This window comes from Mauremys mutica, chromosome 3, assembly GCF_020497125.1.
Source record: "Mauremys mutica isolate MM-2020 ecotype Southern chromosome 3, ASM2049712v1, whole genome shotgun sequence".
In the NCBI taxonomy this organism is placed as follows: domain Eukaryota; kingdom Metazoa; phylum Chordata; order Testudines; family Geoemydidae; genus Mauremys; species Mauremys mutica.
In genome coordinates, this window is record NC_059074.1 from 27,472,305 (window position 1) to 27,487,170 (window position 14,866).

The 14,866-nt window shown below is 42.6% G+C and overlaps 1 protein-coding gene across 3 annotated transcripts; it reads right to left on the reverse strand.

Moving 5' to 3' along the window:
- Window positions 1-7,531: 7,531 nt before the first annotated feature.
- Window positions 7,532-13,815, reverse strand: MYCN (MYCN proto-oncogene, bHLH transcription factor). 3 transcript variants are annotated; one of them, XM_045008559.1, is made up of 3 exons: window positions 13,552-13,815; window positions 11,187-12,070; window positions 7,532-8,987 (listed from the first exon to the last, which is right to left on the reverse strand). In XM_045008559.1, exons 2-3 carry the CDS (start codon window positions 11,956-11,958, stop codon window positions 8,395-8,397), a joined length of 1,365 nt encoding a protein of 454 aa, XP_044864494.1. In that variant the 5' UTR covers window positions 11,959-12,070; window positions 13,552-13,815; the 3' UTR covers window positions 7,532-8,394. The 3 variants fall into 3 exon arrangements, with proteins under 3 accessions (XP_044864494.1, XP_044864495.1, XP_044864496.1); XM_045008560.1 differs by lacking the exon at window positions 13,552-13,815 and adding an exon at window positions 13,278-13,393; XM_045008561.1 differs by lacking the exon at window positions 13,552-13,815 and adding an exon at window positions 12,504-12,631.
- Window positions 13,816-14,866: the final 1,051 nt, after the last annotated feature.

Sequence of the window (14,866 nt, forward strand, 5' to 3'; positions counted from 1 at the left end):
TCAATTGCAAATAGAAAGACTATATCAAAGAAATTAATTATACGCTTCCATTCCAATAAAGTTGCAACCACTGTTTTATTCTTACAAAGCATCCGCAAAGTGCTGTGAGACAGACCATTTTAATACCGAGCCAAACCAATGAACTGTGGAGTTTTCTTGAAGTTACCACTTTGACTCCTATATTGAAAGCTCCGTCAACACTGGAGCAACTACCAAGTTGGAGGGATCCAGTTATCACAAGGAAGTCACCTAACATACTTAAACTATAGCTTGGTTTTGCAGGGTAGACTGTAATGAATCATCTTTTAACTATGGTTCTGAACAGTGTTGTAGCCCTGTTGAAGTCCCAGGGTGACATACTGTCTGGAACAGAATAAAAGCATGATTCACTCCTGTCTATACTGCAAAACAAAACTGCTTTTTATGAGTTATTAGATGAAATTACTATAAAGTGGGTGAAAAACCAAAGTCAAAGAGTAGTTGGCAATGGTTTGCTGTCAAACTAGGAGGACTTATAGAGTGGGGTCCTGCAGGGGTCTGTCCTGGGTCCAATACTATTCCATTCATTGTTTGGAAAATGGAGTGAAGAGTATGCTTATAAAATTTGTGGCAGACACCAAGTTGAAAGAAGTTGCTAGCACTTTGGAAGACAGGGTTAGAATTCAAAATGACCTTCATAAATTGAATAATTGGTTGCAAATAATCAAGAAGAAATTCAGCAAAGACAAGTGCAAAGTACTACACTTATGAAGGAAACAACAAATGCCAAATACAAAGTGGAGAATAACTGGCTAGGTGATAGTACAGCTGAAAAGGATCTGTGAGTTATAGTTGACCACAATTTGAATATAAGCCAACAATGTGACAGTTACAAAAAAGACTAATATCATTCTGGGTTGTATGAATAGGAGTGATGTATGTAGTGACTGGTAGGTACTCTACTTGACACTGGTGGGCCCTCAGTAGGAATACTGTGTCCAGTTTGGGGCACCACACTTTAAGAATGATGTGAACAAATGCGAGGGAGTCCAGAGGACAGCAGCAAAAATGGTAAAAGATTTAGGAAACCTGACTTATGAAGAAAGGTTAAAAAACTGGGTAGGTTTAGTCTTGTGATGGAGCAGGGACATGAAAATAATCTTCCAATATGTTAATGGCTGTTATAAGAGGACAATGATCCGTTGTTCTCCATGTCCAGTGAAGGTAACACAAGAAGTAGTGCACCGAATCTGCAGCATGGGAGATTTAGGTTAGATATTAAGAAAAAACTTTCTCATTTGAAAGAGAGTTAAGTACTGGAATAGGTTACTGGAGAAGGTTGTGGAATCCTGCCCTTGGAGGTTTTTAAGAACAGGTTGGACAAACACCAGTCAAGGATATACATGGTCCTGCCACAGCAAAAGAGGCTGAACTTGATAGTGTCTCAAGGTCCCTTGCAGCCCTGTGATTAGAGTAGCTTTACCTAATCTAGCCTCTGTACAGACACGTAACAAAGATGACAGTCCCTGTCCCCCCTTCCCCCGCCCCCCCCCCCCCCCCCCCCCCCCCCCCCCCCCCCCCCCCCCCCCCCCCCCCCCCCCCGAGAGTTTACAATCTAAATGTCGGACAGAAAGCAACAAATGGACAAAACAGAGACAGGGGGATATCAATCCAATTTTACCCTAAAAATAAAAGCCTGTTCACCACTTGCCTAACCAATGGTAGATAGTCACGATTTGTAGGCATCACAGCAGAGATAGGGTCTCCCAAGATGGTAGGTGTACAAAAAAATTAACTTGATATTTCAGATAGATGATCTCTGTAATTCAGTGGTAATTCTGGTGGGTAATAAACATCTGGGGTTCAAATAATAATCACATTTTGTTTATTATATGTGTATGGTTTACATTTCTGTTATTTAGGATAGTCACACTGCAATCACATGTACAAGAAACTACAGCCATATGGTTTCTTCAAAGGACCAACGATAGCCAGTCGTGCTGCTTACTATATTTGGATATGGACTTACTTTTAAATTAGCTGTGGTAGATAATCAACATATTAAAATTATCTTTACAACATATACAAACAATCTTTGGAGAACGAGTTCATTTTATTTTTGATAGGCCAAATGTTGCTGACCTCACCCACACATTGTGCGTCTGAAATGGAAAAATTGGGGCAAGCATGGCACTGTGGTTAAGGCATTGCATAGGAATCATGAGATTCTGGGCAAAGTCCCACTAATTTCACTATGCCAAGATTTCACCTTCTATTCCTGGCTTTACCATAGACTTCCTGTGGGATTCTTAAAATTTAATTTTCAGAAATACTGAGCACCCACAGTTCTCCTTGCAATCAAGACTTACTTCACAAAGGTGCTGTGAGGCTATAAATACTGTACATAAACTGTTTTCTGATCCTCAGATTAAAGAAATGCAAAGCATTATTTTCATTAAAAAGTCCAGAATATAGATTTGTAAAGACCACAATAAACAATGTAAAATCAAAGAGAAGCAAATTCACACAAATCAGGGTTCCTTCCCCACTCTGAACTCTAGGGTACAGAAGTGGGGACCTGCATGAAAGCCCCCTAAGCTTATTTTCTACCAGCTTAGGTTAAAACCTGGTACGCTGCCACCACCAAGTCATTTAACAAGAAACAGGGAAAGGACCACTTGGAGTTCCTCTTCCCCCAAAATATCCCCCCAAGTCCTTACACCCCCTTCCCTGGGGAGGCTTGAGAATAATATCCTAACCAATTGGTTACAAAGTGATCAAAGACCCAAACCCCTGGGTCTTTGGACAATGGAAAAATCAGTCAGGTTCTTAAAGGAAGGATTTTATTAAAAAAGAAAATGTAAAAATCCTTTATGTAAAATCAGGATGGAAAATAACTTTACAGGGTAATCAGATTCAAAGAGCCCAGAGAAACCCGCTCTAGCCTTAGTTTCAAAGTTACAACAACACAGGGATAAACTTCCCTCTAGCAAAGGTAACATTCACAAGTTGAGAAAACAAAGATAAACTAATACGCCTTGCCTGGCTGTTACTTAAAAGTTTGAAATATGAGACTTGTTCAGAAAGATTTGGAGAACATAGATTGATGTCCGGTCCCTCTTAGTCCCAAGAGCGAACCACCCCCAAAACAAAGATCACAAACAAAAGCCTTTCCCAACCCCCAAGATTTGAAAATATCTTGTCCCCTTATTGGTTCTTTGGGTCAGGTGTCAGACAGGTTACCTGAGCTTCTTAACCCCTTACAGGTAAAAGGATTTTGGTGCCTCTGGCCAGGAGGGGTTTTATAGTAGTTGTTACCCTTCCCTTTATAGTTATGACAACACAAAAACACAATGTTTAAACACCTTTAATCTGCTGATTTAAACCAGTAACAAATCAGGCAATTCAGACTTAAAGTTGATATCATTTATAAGTAATTTCATTGTGTTTAGGTTCATCAGCACATATAATGCAAGCAGTGCCCTGTGTGAATTATACATGTAATGAAAACTCAAGCAATTTCTGCCATGACTTGGTGATAAGTTGCTATAATAGCAGCTTGGGGTCCAGGAAATGTACTTTCACATGCATTATTAGCAACAGGTGACATAGTGATAATGATACAATTAACACATTTCACCTCTTTAAGCTCTCCCAACGGTGAATTTTTGCTTACACTGCCTTATAGGGGACCATTTCATTTTGGATGTTTGAAGTTCCATGTGTTTTAATGGTATTTTTAACAAAATAAGCAGAAAATCAGGGGCTGGGGACTGTCCTTTGGGGGACATTTTAACTCAGGTATTACATACTAGGGAGAAATCCATTTTGTTCAGTCAGCAGCAATGGTACATCTGTGTTCTATAAACAAGAACATAGGGATTGGCATAGTAGATCAGACCAGTGGTCCATGTAGTTCAGCATCCTTTCTCTGATTGGCCACATTGGCTTCAAAATAAGCATTTATGGGATAGCCTGCCCATAGAGAACATTATCCTAACCCCCATAATAGTTAGGGACAAGGTCTGCATTAAATGCAGTCCTGTGGTAGACCTGAGGGCAGAATTTGGTCCTTCAACTGGAATTTGTCAAGCAGTTCAACAGACCTGATCATTTGTAACTGCTCCTCCAGAGATGTTGTGGTCTGTCATGAAAATATAACATGCACATCATTAACAGAATAGGATGGAGTGTCTCTATATAGTATTTGAATGAGTACTTAGGAACTCTAAACTCTGTAGATTGGCATGAAAGAGTAGTTTGTCTGTTGTCTACATCTGCATAATGTTCTTCATAAAACTATTGTTAAATAAAACTTATTTTCTAAATCTGTCTTTCCCTTTTACCCCAAGCCCTCCTCAAGAAACCAAACAAAATAAAACCCCACCAGCGTAGGGCCATATCATGACTTTTCACGTTTTCATTTAAATAAAGTTTGTATGCAAGAAAGCATCCGAAATAAACCACCTTCCACTTCATTTTGACGTAAAAGTACTTAAAACTTAGATTTTCAAATGTTGTAAAAACAAACTCAAAACCTGTCCTTGCCAAATTGCCACCTATTGCAATTTTGATAGCCAGCTAATAAGCCTCTAAAAGTTATTTAAAAGAAAACTCCAAAGAAGGGTAGTGGTAGTGCTATGTAGAGGACTATTGATTAACCATGCTGGGCCAGATGTTTAATTAAATGGAAGTAGGATCAGGCCCCCATTCTTCCAAAAAGGACACTTAAAAATGGGCTTTTGTACTGAATTTTTAAACAAACGCTTTACATCTTAGTTTTACACTCATCTTCATCCCTATTCTCTCAGATGCCACAGCAATGAACATGTCATATAAACAAAATAGATGGCAATTGTTTCTGACAAATAATGGAAATATTTCTGTATATTGCATATCCAATAAATGGGTACTGCCACTTCCATCAGTGATTCATGGCTGCCTATATTATGGCTTATAAGCATGTACGACAGCATATGCAAACAATGATAGTTGTAACATGGTTTTTACATCCATATTCAGCATGATTACACATTAATGTTAAGAAGCTGTGCTGGTGGAAATGGGGAAGGCAACAGGATGGATGTATGAAAAAACTCCCTTTCCCCATGGGAATGAAACCCATGCTACTTATGACTGTTCACAAACAGTGCTTCAGAACAACATTCTAACAGGAGTTGCTAGTAGAACTGGCTTGAGAACAGTTTTCAAACTAGTTGTAGCTAGTACAGTTAAGTGCTCCAGCATGGACAAGACTGTAGTCGTCTATGCAAAATACTTTTTTGTCTTCAGACTTTTTTTTTTTTTGGAGTAACATCATTTTGTGTTGTTGGAATGGTTGAGATTCAGTAAACTTACTTAGGGGAAAGACCCCCATTGAGTTCAGTGGGCTTTGGAACAAGCCCTAAATCAAAACCAACTGAAGTAGTGTGCATGGGAGAATCATTTCTCATTTACCTCTTTACTTATTTCTGACCAACCAATCTTGAATGTTATTTTCAAGAACTAATGAAGCATTAAAATAGAAGCTGCAGTTCAGAACTGGCTTCTTGAAATAAATTATAACACTTAAAATGGAACTACACCTCTACCTTAATATAATGCCACCCGATATAACACAAATTCGGATATAATGCAGTAAAGCAGCACTCCGGGGGGGGGGGGGGGGGCCGGGCTGTGTGCTCCAGCGGATCAAGTTCGATGTAACAAGGTTTCACCTATAATGAGGTAAGATTTTTTGGCTCCCAAGGACAGCGTTATATCGAAGTAGAGGTGTATTACATTTAATGAAGTGACATTTATTCCCCCAGCTTTTGATCCTTTGATCAGGGCCTGACCCAGCTTCCCTAGCCCACAAAACTCCCCTCACTTCACTGAGAATTTTATTTATGGAATAAACTCTTGAATCACATCTAAATTGACAGCCAGATCCTCAGATGGTGTAAGTTGGTGCAGACTTGGTTGAAGCCAATGGAACTATACCAGTTTATACCAGATGAGGTTCTGGCCCCTATACATTTATTGGATTACACTTAAGTAGTTCCAACCCCTGAAGTCCTTGCTTAAGCAGAACTCCCACTGCCTTTGATAAAGAGTTTGGTTGGAGTGTGGAAGTCCTTAATCTCCATGCAGTTGCAGAATAAGGGGTGTGTGTGGAGGTGTTGCCTAGCCTGGCTGATACATAGGCTTGGAATGGTTCGAGTTACTGGTAAATATGGGGGCAGGTTGATTTCATGGACAAAAAATATTTCCATCTATAATAATCAAATGTCTAGATAGGCAAAGTAAGAAAAATGCTGCATCAGAGCTTCTTAGAGTTTGATTAAAGGATATTTACTTTGTATATTTTGACACGTGATGTTGAGAATTTGTCTTTTAATGGTTATAAAGCATTAACTTTTAAAATGAATCTCAATGTCGGCTGTCTTTAAATAATTATTGTCTGACCCTCTTCTTCTTGTCTCATCCCTCCCCATAATTTCCTGCACCTATGAAAATTTAAGTCAGTAAAAATAAAAAAGTGCTTACAAATAAACATCGGTATTACCTGTCAAAATTATTTTTAAAAAAATATTGAATTCTGCAAAGCCTACTTATACAGTAGCTCTTGGGACCACTACACCCTCCTTAGGAACGGTTATGGTCCAGTGATCAAGTGCATTTCACAGACCCACTGGCCCTGCCTGTCCCAACCACAAAAACGCCCTTCGTGCTCCTGAGGAAAAAGCAACCTACCAATCTTGATTCTGCAGCATACACACTGCTTGGCTTCTGTTCTTGCCCTCCAGGCTTCAGAAATGGCATTTCTGCAGCATTACAAGCCTGCGATGGAAGTGCTGGGACACAGCACAGCTCAGTGCCAAGCACTGCAAGACTGCTCCCTAAGCGGAAGTGGGATTTTGAATTGATCGTTGAGCATTGTTAATAGACACTTTGGCATTTAGACAGAATACAAACCACAGACCAGCACAAATTTTGCCTCTCCTAACAAACGGTGGCCAACCTTTGGGGTATGGCTTTTGATACAATAAGAAAGAAGGAACAGAATTAGAGAGTAAGGCTCAGATCCCAAGATCCTGGTTCACTACACAGACACTTCTCTTTCCTCCCTATGGCAGTTTATTCCACTGATATTCTGCTCTCACCATATGCCTCAGCCACTGAAAGCCAGATCACCAGCTGGTGGAAAACAGCATTGCATCCTAGCCCTGAGTGTGCTGTGCATTCAGTGACTGATCCAAAGTCTACTGAACTCAATGGGAGTCTTCAATGGGCTTTGGCTAAGGCCCATAGTGAGCTCACGATATTAAAGAAGAGATCTGACATGTGTATTGACACAAGTACATTAAAATTGTTCCCATTACAATTACTTTGTTACCAGAAACGGTAATTGGCTGGCTTCTCACCCCTCCTGAAGTGTACGCTCTATCCTGTGATAGTAAGTGCAGGGAGGGCTGGAATCATGTCTCATGGGCACCATTAAACTTACAATAAAAGAGGATAACTACGTTTATAAATAAATAGTGAAGAGTACATCATTTAATTGCTATTTATTTTCATAAACATGAGGTATTTCAAAGTGCTATAAGACGCAGCACTAAATGTACATCGTTGGAAGAAATTAAACACAGAACTTTGCAGTTACCCAGTTCTATGCACCAAACATTAACAAATACATTAACTGGAAGAAACAGGCTAGGAAAAGGCATATATAGTAAATTTCTTTACAAAAGTTTTCTTAGTTCAAAAAAGTGATAAAGTAATATCTACTCAAAACTTTCACAACTCATTTTCATACGAAAATATAAGTATCAAATTTAGTTATGTATCAGCATCATACTAAAGTATACAGGCAGTGTAAGAATTAGTACAGTACATAACAGAGATTAACAATATATTTGTATACAAAAACATGCTCCTCAAACATTGAGGTATTACAGTACTTAGGTATGAACTTCCAGTCAAATACTGGTAGCAAGAGCCACCTCTCATAACCCAAGACATGTACAAAAGGCAAGTGTGTAGATGGTATTTACAGAAAATTCCCACAGAGGTACAAATGGTAACCCCTAAAGTAACATCTGTTAGAACATAAGCACCATTAAAAATTAGGAATGAACATTTTTAAACTCAACTAGGTGTCATCAGCAGCTCCAAAGGCTCACAACTTTTAAAGAACATCTATAGTTCTTAAGAAAAAAATACAAGGGCCGTCCATCATTGTTTGGCAGTCTGTTGAACTCCTTGCAAGAACATCCATATGCTCTGTACCCGGATAACATAGATTGTTAACTACTTGAGGGACTGGATTGAAAGTAAAACCAACATTCTTAACGTCAAAAAACACAATTTTTTTTTTAAAGAATCAAAAATGTGCAAAGTGGCAGTGACTGTCCAGGTCAGACAAAAAAAAGTTTAGCAAGTCCGTGTGTGTTCTATTTTCTTTAGCAACTGCTGTTGTCTGGCTTGCAATTTTTCCTTTTCTAGCAATAACTTGTGTTCCTCTGCCTGAAGGGAATGGACATAATCAGTGGCTTTTCTCAAGATGACCACTTTTGCAGCTTTCTCATTTTTAACCAGTTCAGGTACATGGTCCCTTAACGTGAGGAAACTAGATCGCAGGTCGTTACGCCGCTGACGTTCCAGAATATTGTGATTGCGTCGACGTTCACTATCTTCTGAATCTGAGTTTCGAGGACTTGAACTCTTAGACTTTGGTTGGATCATGGGTTTTATTGGACGGGGCACCTCATTTTTTAGCTTTTTCTGCGGTGGGGCATCTTCGCTTTCCATGTATGGAGAAGGGGCAGCATAATTATGCTGCTGGTGAATCGGGGCGCAACGCTTTAGAATCAGTTCATTCTGCTGCATTCTCACTGATGCCAAGTTGGCATTTTTAGGGCGCACAGTAATAGTAAGAGTAGTAACAGCCTTGTTGGAGGAAGAGCGCCTCTTCTCCACTGTCACTACATCAATTTCTTCCTCTTCATCCTCTTCCTCGTCATCATCTTTAGAAATACAAAATGTAAAATAAAGAAAGTAAGTTGTTCTCTCCAAAAAATATTCACACAGGACCTTGAAATTTAAAAACTAGTAACATATCTGTATGACTTCTCAGGACAAACGGCAACCCATAAGTATTTAAGTGTTCAAAATATGCACAAATATGAGGATAAAAATAGGGTGCATATACTAACTATCTGCAGATAGATGGAGCTAGATAAATATATACACACCATGCACACACTCAGATCTGGACACAATCAGTGGGTATCTCTGCTAAATTAAAATTATAACCCTAAGAACAGGTAGTTTTCTGCACTTTTAAGCTGTACAATAGGAGAATCCATAAAGGTGCAACCCAAATAAACACACTAGAGGAAACAGTATTCGAGAAAATGCCCTAATTTATACTTTAACCAACAAACTGGAGTACAGAACATACATGTATGTGAGCACACACACCCACAATCACACCACTTCCCTGGCTTGATCAAAAAGGAGCCGGAAAACTAAACAATCGCTGGATTTGTTCTGATGCAGAACGTGAAGCTGTTCCAGTCTGAGAGTCCCTTTAAGCCAATGTTTTGGTTTACTGCCAAGAAGACAGCTGTTGGGAGGAAGTGCTTCCTCACAGAAAGCTGTCAAGGCACAGACATTAAAGGGACAGTGAGCCTTTTGAAACAGGAGGCTTATCATCAAGTTTATGATGATGGTCATATGGATCTACTCATTTACATGAGAGAAACTGTGTTTACAACTGAACTGGGCTTCACTGCAACTAGAGATGGATTTTTTTTTTTACATGAGAGGAATTTTTTGCATCTAAATTTTCCTCTGCCTGTCTTAATCCAAAAACCCAAAATCAAACATTTCCCCGCTAAATTATTAGATTGCTTAGCCATTTCAAAATCATGTACAAGGCAGGATGATTTTATACTAAAAACACTTTTACTATATGGTCAGTGCACTATTACACAATACGTTCTGCATAAGCTGCATTTTATTTGGCCACATGAATGAAGTTTGAGATTAACTACATGGTACGCTTTGGCATGGGAGAAGATTAAAAAAAAACACTCAAAGTTCATCCAGCATCTGCTAAGTATAAACATGCCCAGGATAGGATGCCCTTTAGTTATATACCACTGTCTGCTTTACCATCAGCTGCCTGCCAAAGGGTCTCCTTCAAGGAATCCTTTCCAAAAGGTAATGTCCTAGGTCCTAGGACAAGCATGCTGCCACCTACTGGCAAATCCATATACCAGCTAGAAATGGGAGGGAGTAAAACACACACACCCACTTGGACAGCAATGGGTTTTGTTCTTGGTTATGTTTTTATCAATAAAGAAAAGCAAATATGAATGGTCTGGGATTTTTCAAGCTTCCCCTCTTCCAGATTAACTTTAGTGGCACCATACATCTATTTGACCTCTTCTGAATCTGCTGGGTGGTGGACTCTCTCCCAGCCTCCCCTCTCTTCAACAGCAGGAGTTCCCATGTCCTAAGGGCTCACACCACTGTCATGTTTTACACTGAACTGATTGTGCAATATTTGTTCTTCCTCAGCTCCACCCCCCCCACGCTTCAGTTGCCCTTACTTACCCCTCCTCTCTCTCTGCCCAAGCGCTTCCAGGCAGGGGATTCCTCAAGCACTAAGGCATATGGCCACCAACTTTCCGCCAATCTTTTTTTTATTGACTCACTGAGATGCAAGAAACAAAGAAAGGGGGCATGACCTGGGATCACGGATTTATTTTCTTTGGTCTCCTGACCACATGGGTGCAGAGATGTGGGTGGGGAAAGGGAAGACTGAGCTTAATTTTGATTACAGGAAGGAAAGTGTGAAGAGAGAAAGAGAGAGAAAAAGACCACCGCTTCTTTTTTCTCACTGCCAACAGCCTAAGGCAGCCTTACAAAATGTTCATGATAACGTACCAGCCAGGCACAATGTTACTCACCCACCTTACCAGGATGATAATAAAAAACAACTAATGCTAGTTTACTTGACCAGAAACTAACATGTACCCTAAGTGAACTGAATTTTGCAATTCACTCTTTTTGCCTATACCTTTGGTTAGGGGAGATGCATCATAAAGGTGATGCTGCCCATAAAGCTGCACTTGAGGGTGGGACAACCATGCACACACAATACCTCTGGGGATATGTACACAGGCTAACAAATCTGTGATGAGCGGAGTATTTACCCGAGTCACTGAGAGTATCATCTCCTGAGCTGCTGTTTGCTCTGGTAGCACTTGTATGGCAGCTGCTGCGCTGGGTGGCAGCTGCTGCCCCCTGTGCGAGCCCACTGCTCCCACTAATGTTCACCCGGATGCCAGCCATTCCCCCTGTCGCTGGGGCTGCTGCCACTGGCTCCCTCTTGTTGATGGGGAAGGGGAACACCACTGCAGGATCCACACACTCTGACACAGAGTTGTTGAGCTCTGCTTGGCTGTTGGTGCCCACAGGGCTGGCGGTGGTGGTGGATGCACCAGCTGTCACTGGTGCCACTGCTGCTCCCATTTTGCCCTGCAGTTTCTCACTCACTGCCCTCTCCAGCTTCTCGCGGGCAGAAAAGCCACTCCACATACAATCCTGGATGATGATGGAGTTGAGGTTGTTGCTCTCCCCAAAGCCTGTCTCCAATAAGTCTCCTCCATCCGTGCTTCCCCAAAGGTCAGCCTCAGGGGGCAGCAGCAGCAGTTCAGATGCCCAGTCCAGAGGATCACAGGTTCGGAATCCCCCTAGAGCCACCCCTCCCCATAGTAGTGGGGCCCCTCCTGGGGGGTTTTCCTGAAGTCCTGCCCGGCTGGGAGACAGAGGAGGGGTAGGCAGCAGTTCAAACTTTTTCCAGATGTCCTCCCCTGGGGGAGCAGAGTCCGGACCGCACAAATAGAAATCATCTTCATCTGGATAGAAGCAGGGCTGCAATGAGTCAAACTCGAGGTCTGGGTTTTTACTGACCATCCCTGGCATTACTGGGTTCCTTTTACTAATTCCTTGGTTGGGCTGTTATTTAGAGGGAGGTTTGAGTGTGTTTCCACTTAGAGAGAGAAAGAGAGAGAGAGAGAGAGACTTCTCCCAACACCTGAAAGAAAATAAAAAATCCAAAATAAGCAACTAGTTAAAACAGGAGAAAATACATTTAAACATGAATTGTTAATACAATAGTCTTCCTCCCAATAAAAAAAAAAGTAAAGCCCATAATCATAAAAAAGCTGAAGGAATGGAGGAAGCACTGTGCAAATTTGGAGAAATACATTTCACTCCCTTAATGCTGCTTAAACCACTCAGACAAAACAACAACAACAACAACAACAACCGGGCTGTGCACACACATGCAAAGTTTTCTGTTTTAATCCTATGCTCTGTAAGAAAACAAAACACGCCAAAAAGGTACAGGAGAGCTGCAAAGAGGTATCTGTACAGCTTTACACATTGCAAGCTCTTTAAACTGCTTCAAAGAACCAAACACAGAGTAACCCAACCAATATACTGTACACATATGCAAAGCTTGGTACCGTAATCGCTCCAGAAAGCCCTCTTAATATGCCAACAAAAATAGTGGAAGTTTCCCCCTTTTTGTCATCTGCAGTCCGGTGCAAAGGGGACAGGAGGATGCAAAAGGGGCAGAGGAGAGGCGGCTCAGTGCAACTTTACAACTTGCCAGTTCATTCACTTAAAGCTACTCAGAGAAACCCGCACACAACACACGGGGGGTGGAGGGGAAATCGGAAGTAGCCAAAATGCAGCAACCTTATATAATAATTTCAATTTAAAAAAACAAAGCCGACGCTAACAACAAAGCCTTTTGATATGCCAACAAGATACAGGAAGTTTCTCTCCTGCTCAGCTGCACACTGAGCAAAGGGGTGAAAGGCTGCAGATGCAACAAGGGAACTTTGCACATTGCCACTACATTCAGTGAGACCTGCTACAAACCAAGCTTTCGATCCCCCTTTCCCTCCGGAAGATTCCTTAATTGTGCCCCCGACCAGTCAACCACAACCCCATTCCAGCACCGGAGCCCGGTTGCATCAGACATTTAAAATAACCTTTTAAGTCTGAAACAGGCGTTCAGTGCCCCCCGTCACCTCAGCTAGCGCAACACGCAGGAAAATCGGTTTGCTGGGTTTCAAACAGCTGACATTCAAACTGAGACCACAAGGAAAATCTCCATTTAAGAAAAAAAAAAAAACCTTATGATGAAATGCAATGAAACGAGCCTTGCTCAGAGGCTCTCTCCCTGCCCCGCCCCCTGACCGCTTCCACTATTGTACCATTTTTCTACTTACAAAATCTATTGCAACCGTTTAAAATGAATCAAAGCAACGAAACTTCTCCTACAAAATACAGCGATCTCCATGCAACAGCTTTAGCAACCCTGAGGATTTCCTTCTGGTCAGTGAACCCCCCGCCCCACGCAAATCACTGAACTGCCCCTGCATTTCCCCCCAACCCATCCTCCCTAGTTTTGCAACTCCAATACAACGTGAGGTTTTATTTATTTATTTGGTGTTGCCCTCCCTTCTTATTACAACCGCGGTCCCTGCAGCTGCCTCTTCTTACCTCCTCCGTGGTGATGGGTGGTGTTGCAAAAGGGGGAGGAGGGCAGGAAAAAAAAAGAGGCAGATGATCTTGTATGTTGCACTTTATTGAGCGCCAGCCCGCTCGTCCCCCAAGGCTGGCTTAAGCCTCCACATTCACCCTTTGCTTGCAGACAGATGACTGTCACTGGCTGCCTTTGAAGCTCTTGGATATTATTAACTAAAAAAAACCCTGACACACCCGGGGAGGAAAAAGAGAGAGGAGAGAGAGGCTTAACCCCACCTCCCTGATTTCCATAAAAGCAGGGGAGGTGCCTGGCATTTGGCGCCAAAAGCCGCTTTGCTCTTTATGCTTTGCAAGGAGAATTAGGTCCAATTCCCTTTGCAAATAAATAATAATAATAATAAAGAGAATGCACAATCCGAGCTGCACGCCCGGCCACCCTGAGCAGTTGGGGAGGGGATGCACTTTGTAAACGGGCGGGGGGGGGGGGGTTGGGTTGTAATTGCACCAGTGATGTGCCTATTCAGTGCTTTGCATGGAGCGCGGAGGAGGAGGGTGGGTGCCTTTAGGGTCCTGCTCCTTTGTATCTCTCCCCCACCCCCTTCTTAAGAGAGTTGTAGCCATTCAGGGTTGCCAGCGCGATTTATTTTGCAGCAGATGCTAATAAGAGACGGGCAGATCTAGGCGGCGAGCTTCGCCGGCACAGCCAGGACAAAAAGGAAGTCATTATGGAGGGTTCAATCCAAGGTGTCGGCTTGATTCTGTTGTTGTGCAAATAACAACCCAGTCTGCCCGGCGGGGGCAGGGGTGTGAGCACCACGGCAGCGCTGCCCAGAGGAGGCAGATTGCAAAGTAAATAAATAAAGGCGCTCCCCCCCCCCGCCCCCCCGGTCCCTCGCCCTAGTGCTGCCCCTCCCCCCACATTGTAAATCAATCATTAAACTAGCGGCGGCTGCACAGGCTTTTCTCTGCAAAAGGCGACACCTGGCGGAGGCGAGCGGGAGCAGAAGCAAAGCGCAAGGAGGAGGCGCCGCGCGTTTCCAGACGCGCTCGGGGCAGCAGTGCAGGCGGGGTGGGGAGGGAGCGGGTGCTTTCCAGGCGGGCATGCCCGGGAAGGGGGTGGGGGGTGGGAGTGGAGCAGGGGGTGGGGTGCTCAGGAGAGGGTTGTATGCGTGGGTGGGGGCCGTGCGGAAAGTGTCCTGAAAACAGCCTGGGGTCTGCTGCCTCATCATCCGGGCGCCGCAGCTAGGGTACAACAGGGGTTCAGTGCACCTCTGCAGGGCCCAGCTCAGTGTATAACCCCTTGTGACACCCTCGCCCATACTCAAGCACA

Excerpts from the sequence above, each read along its gene's own strand:
- MYCN (XM_045008559.1), bottom strand. The coding sequence starts at position 11,958 with ATGCCAGGGATGGTCAGTAAAAACCCAGACCTCGAGTTTGACTCATTG. Across the intron at positions 8,988-11,186 it reads TGATACTCTCAGTGACTCGG|ATGATGACGAGGAAGAGGAT; the intron begins GTAAATACTCCG and ends GTATTTCTAAAG.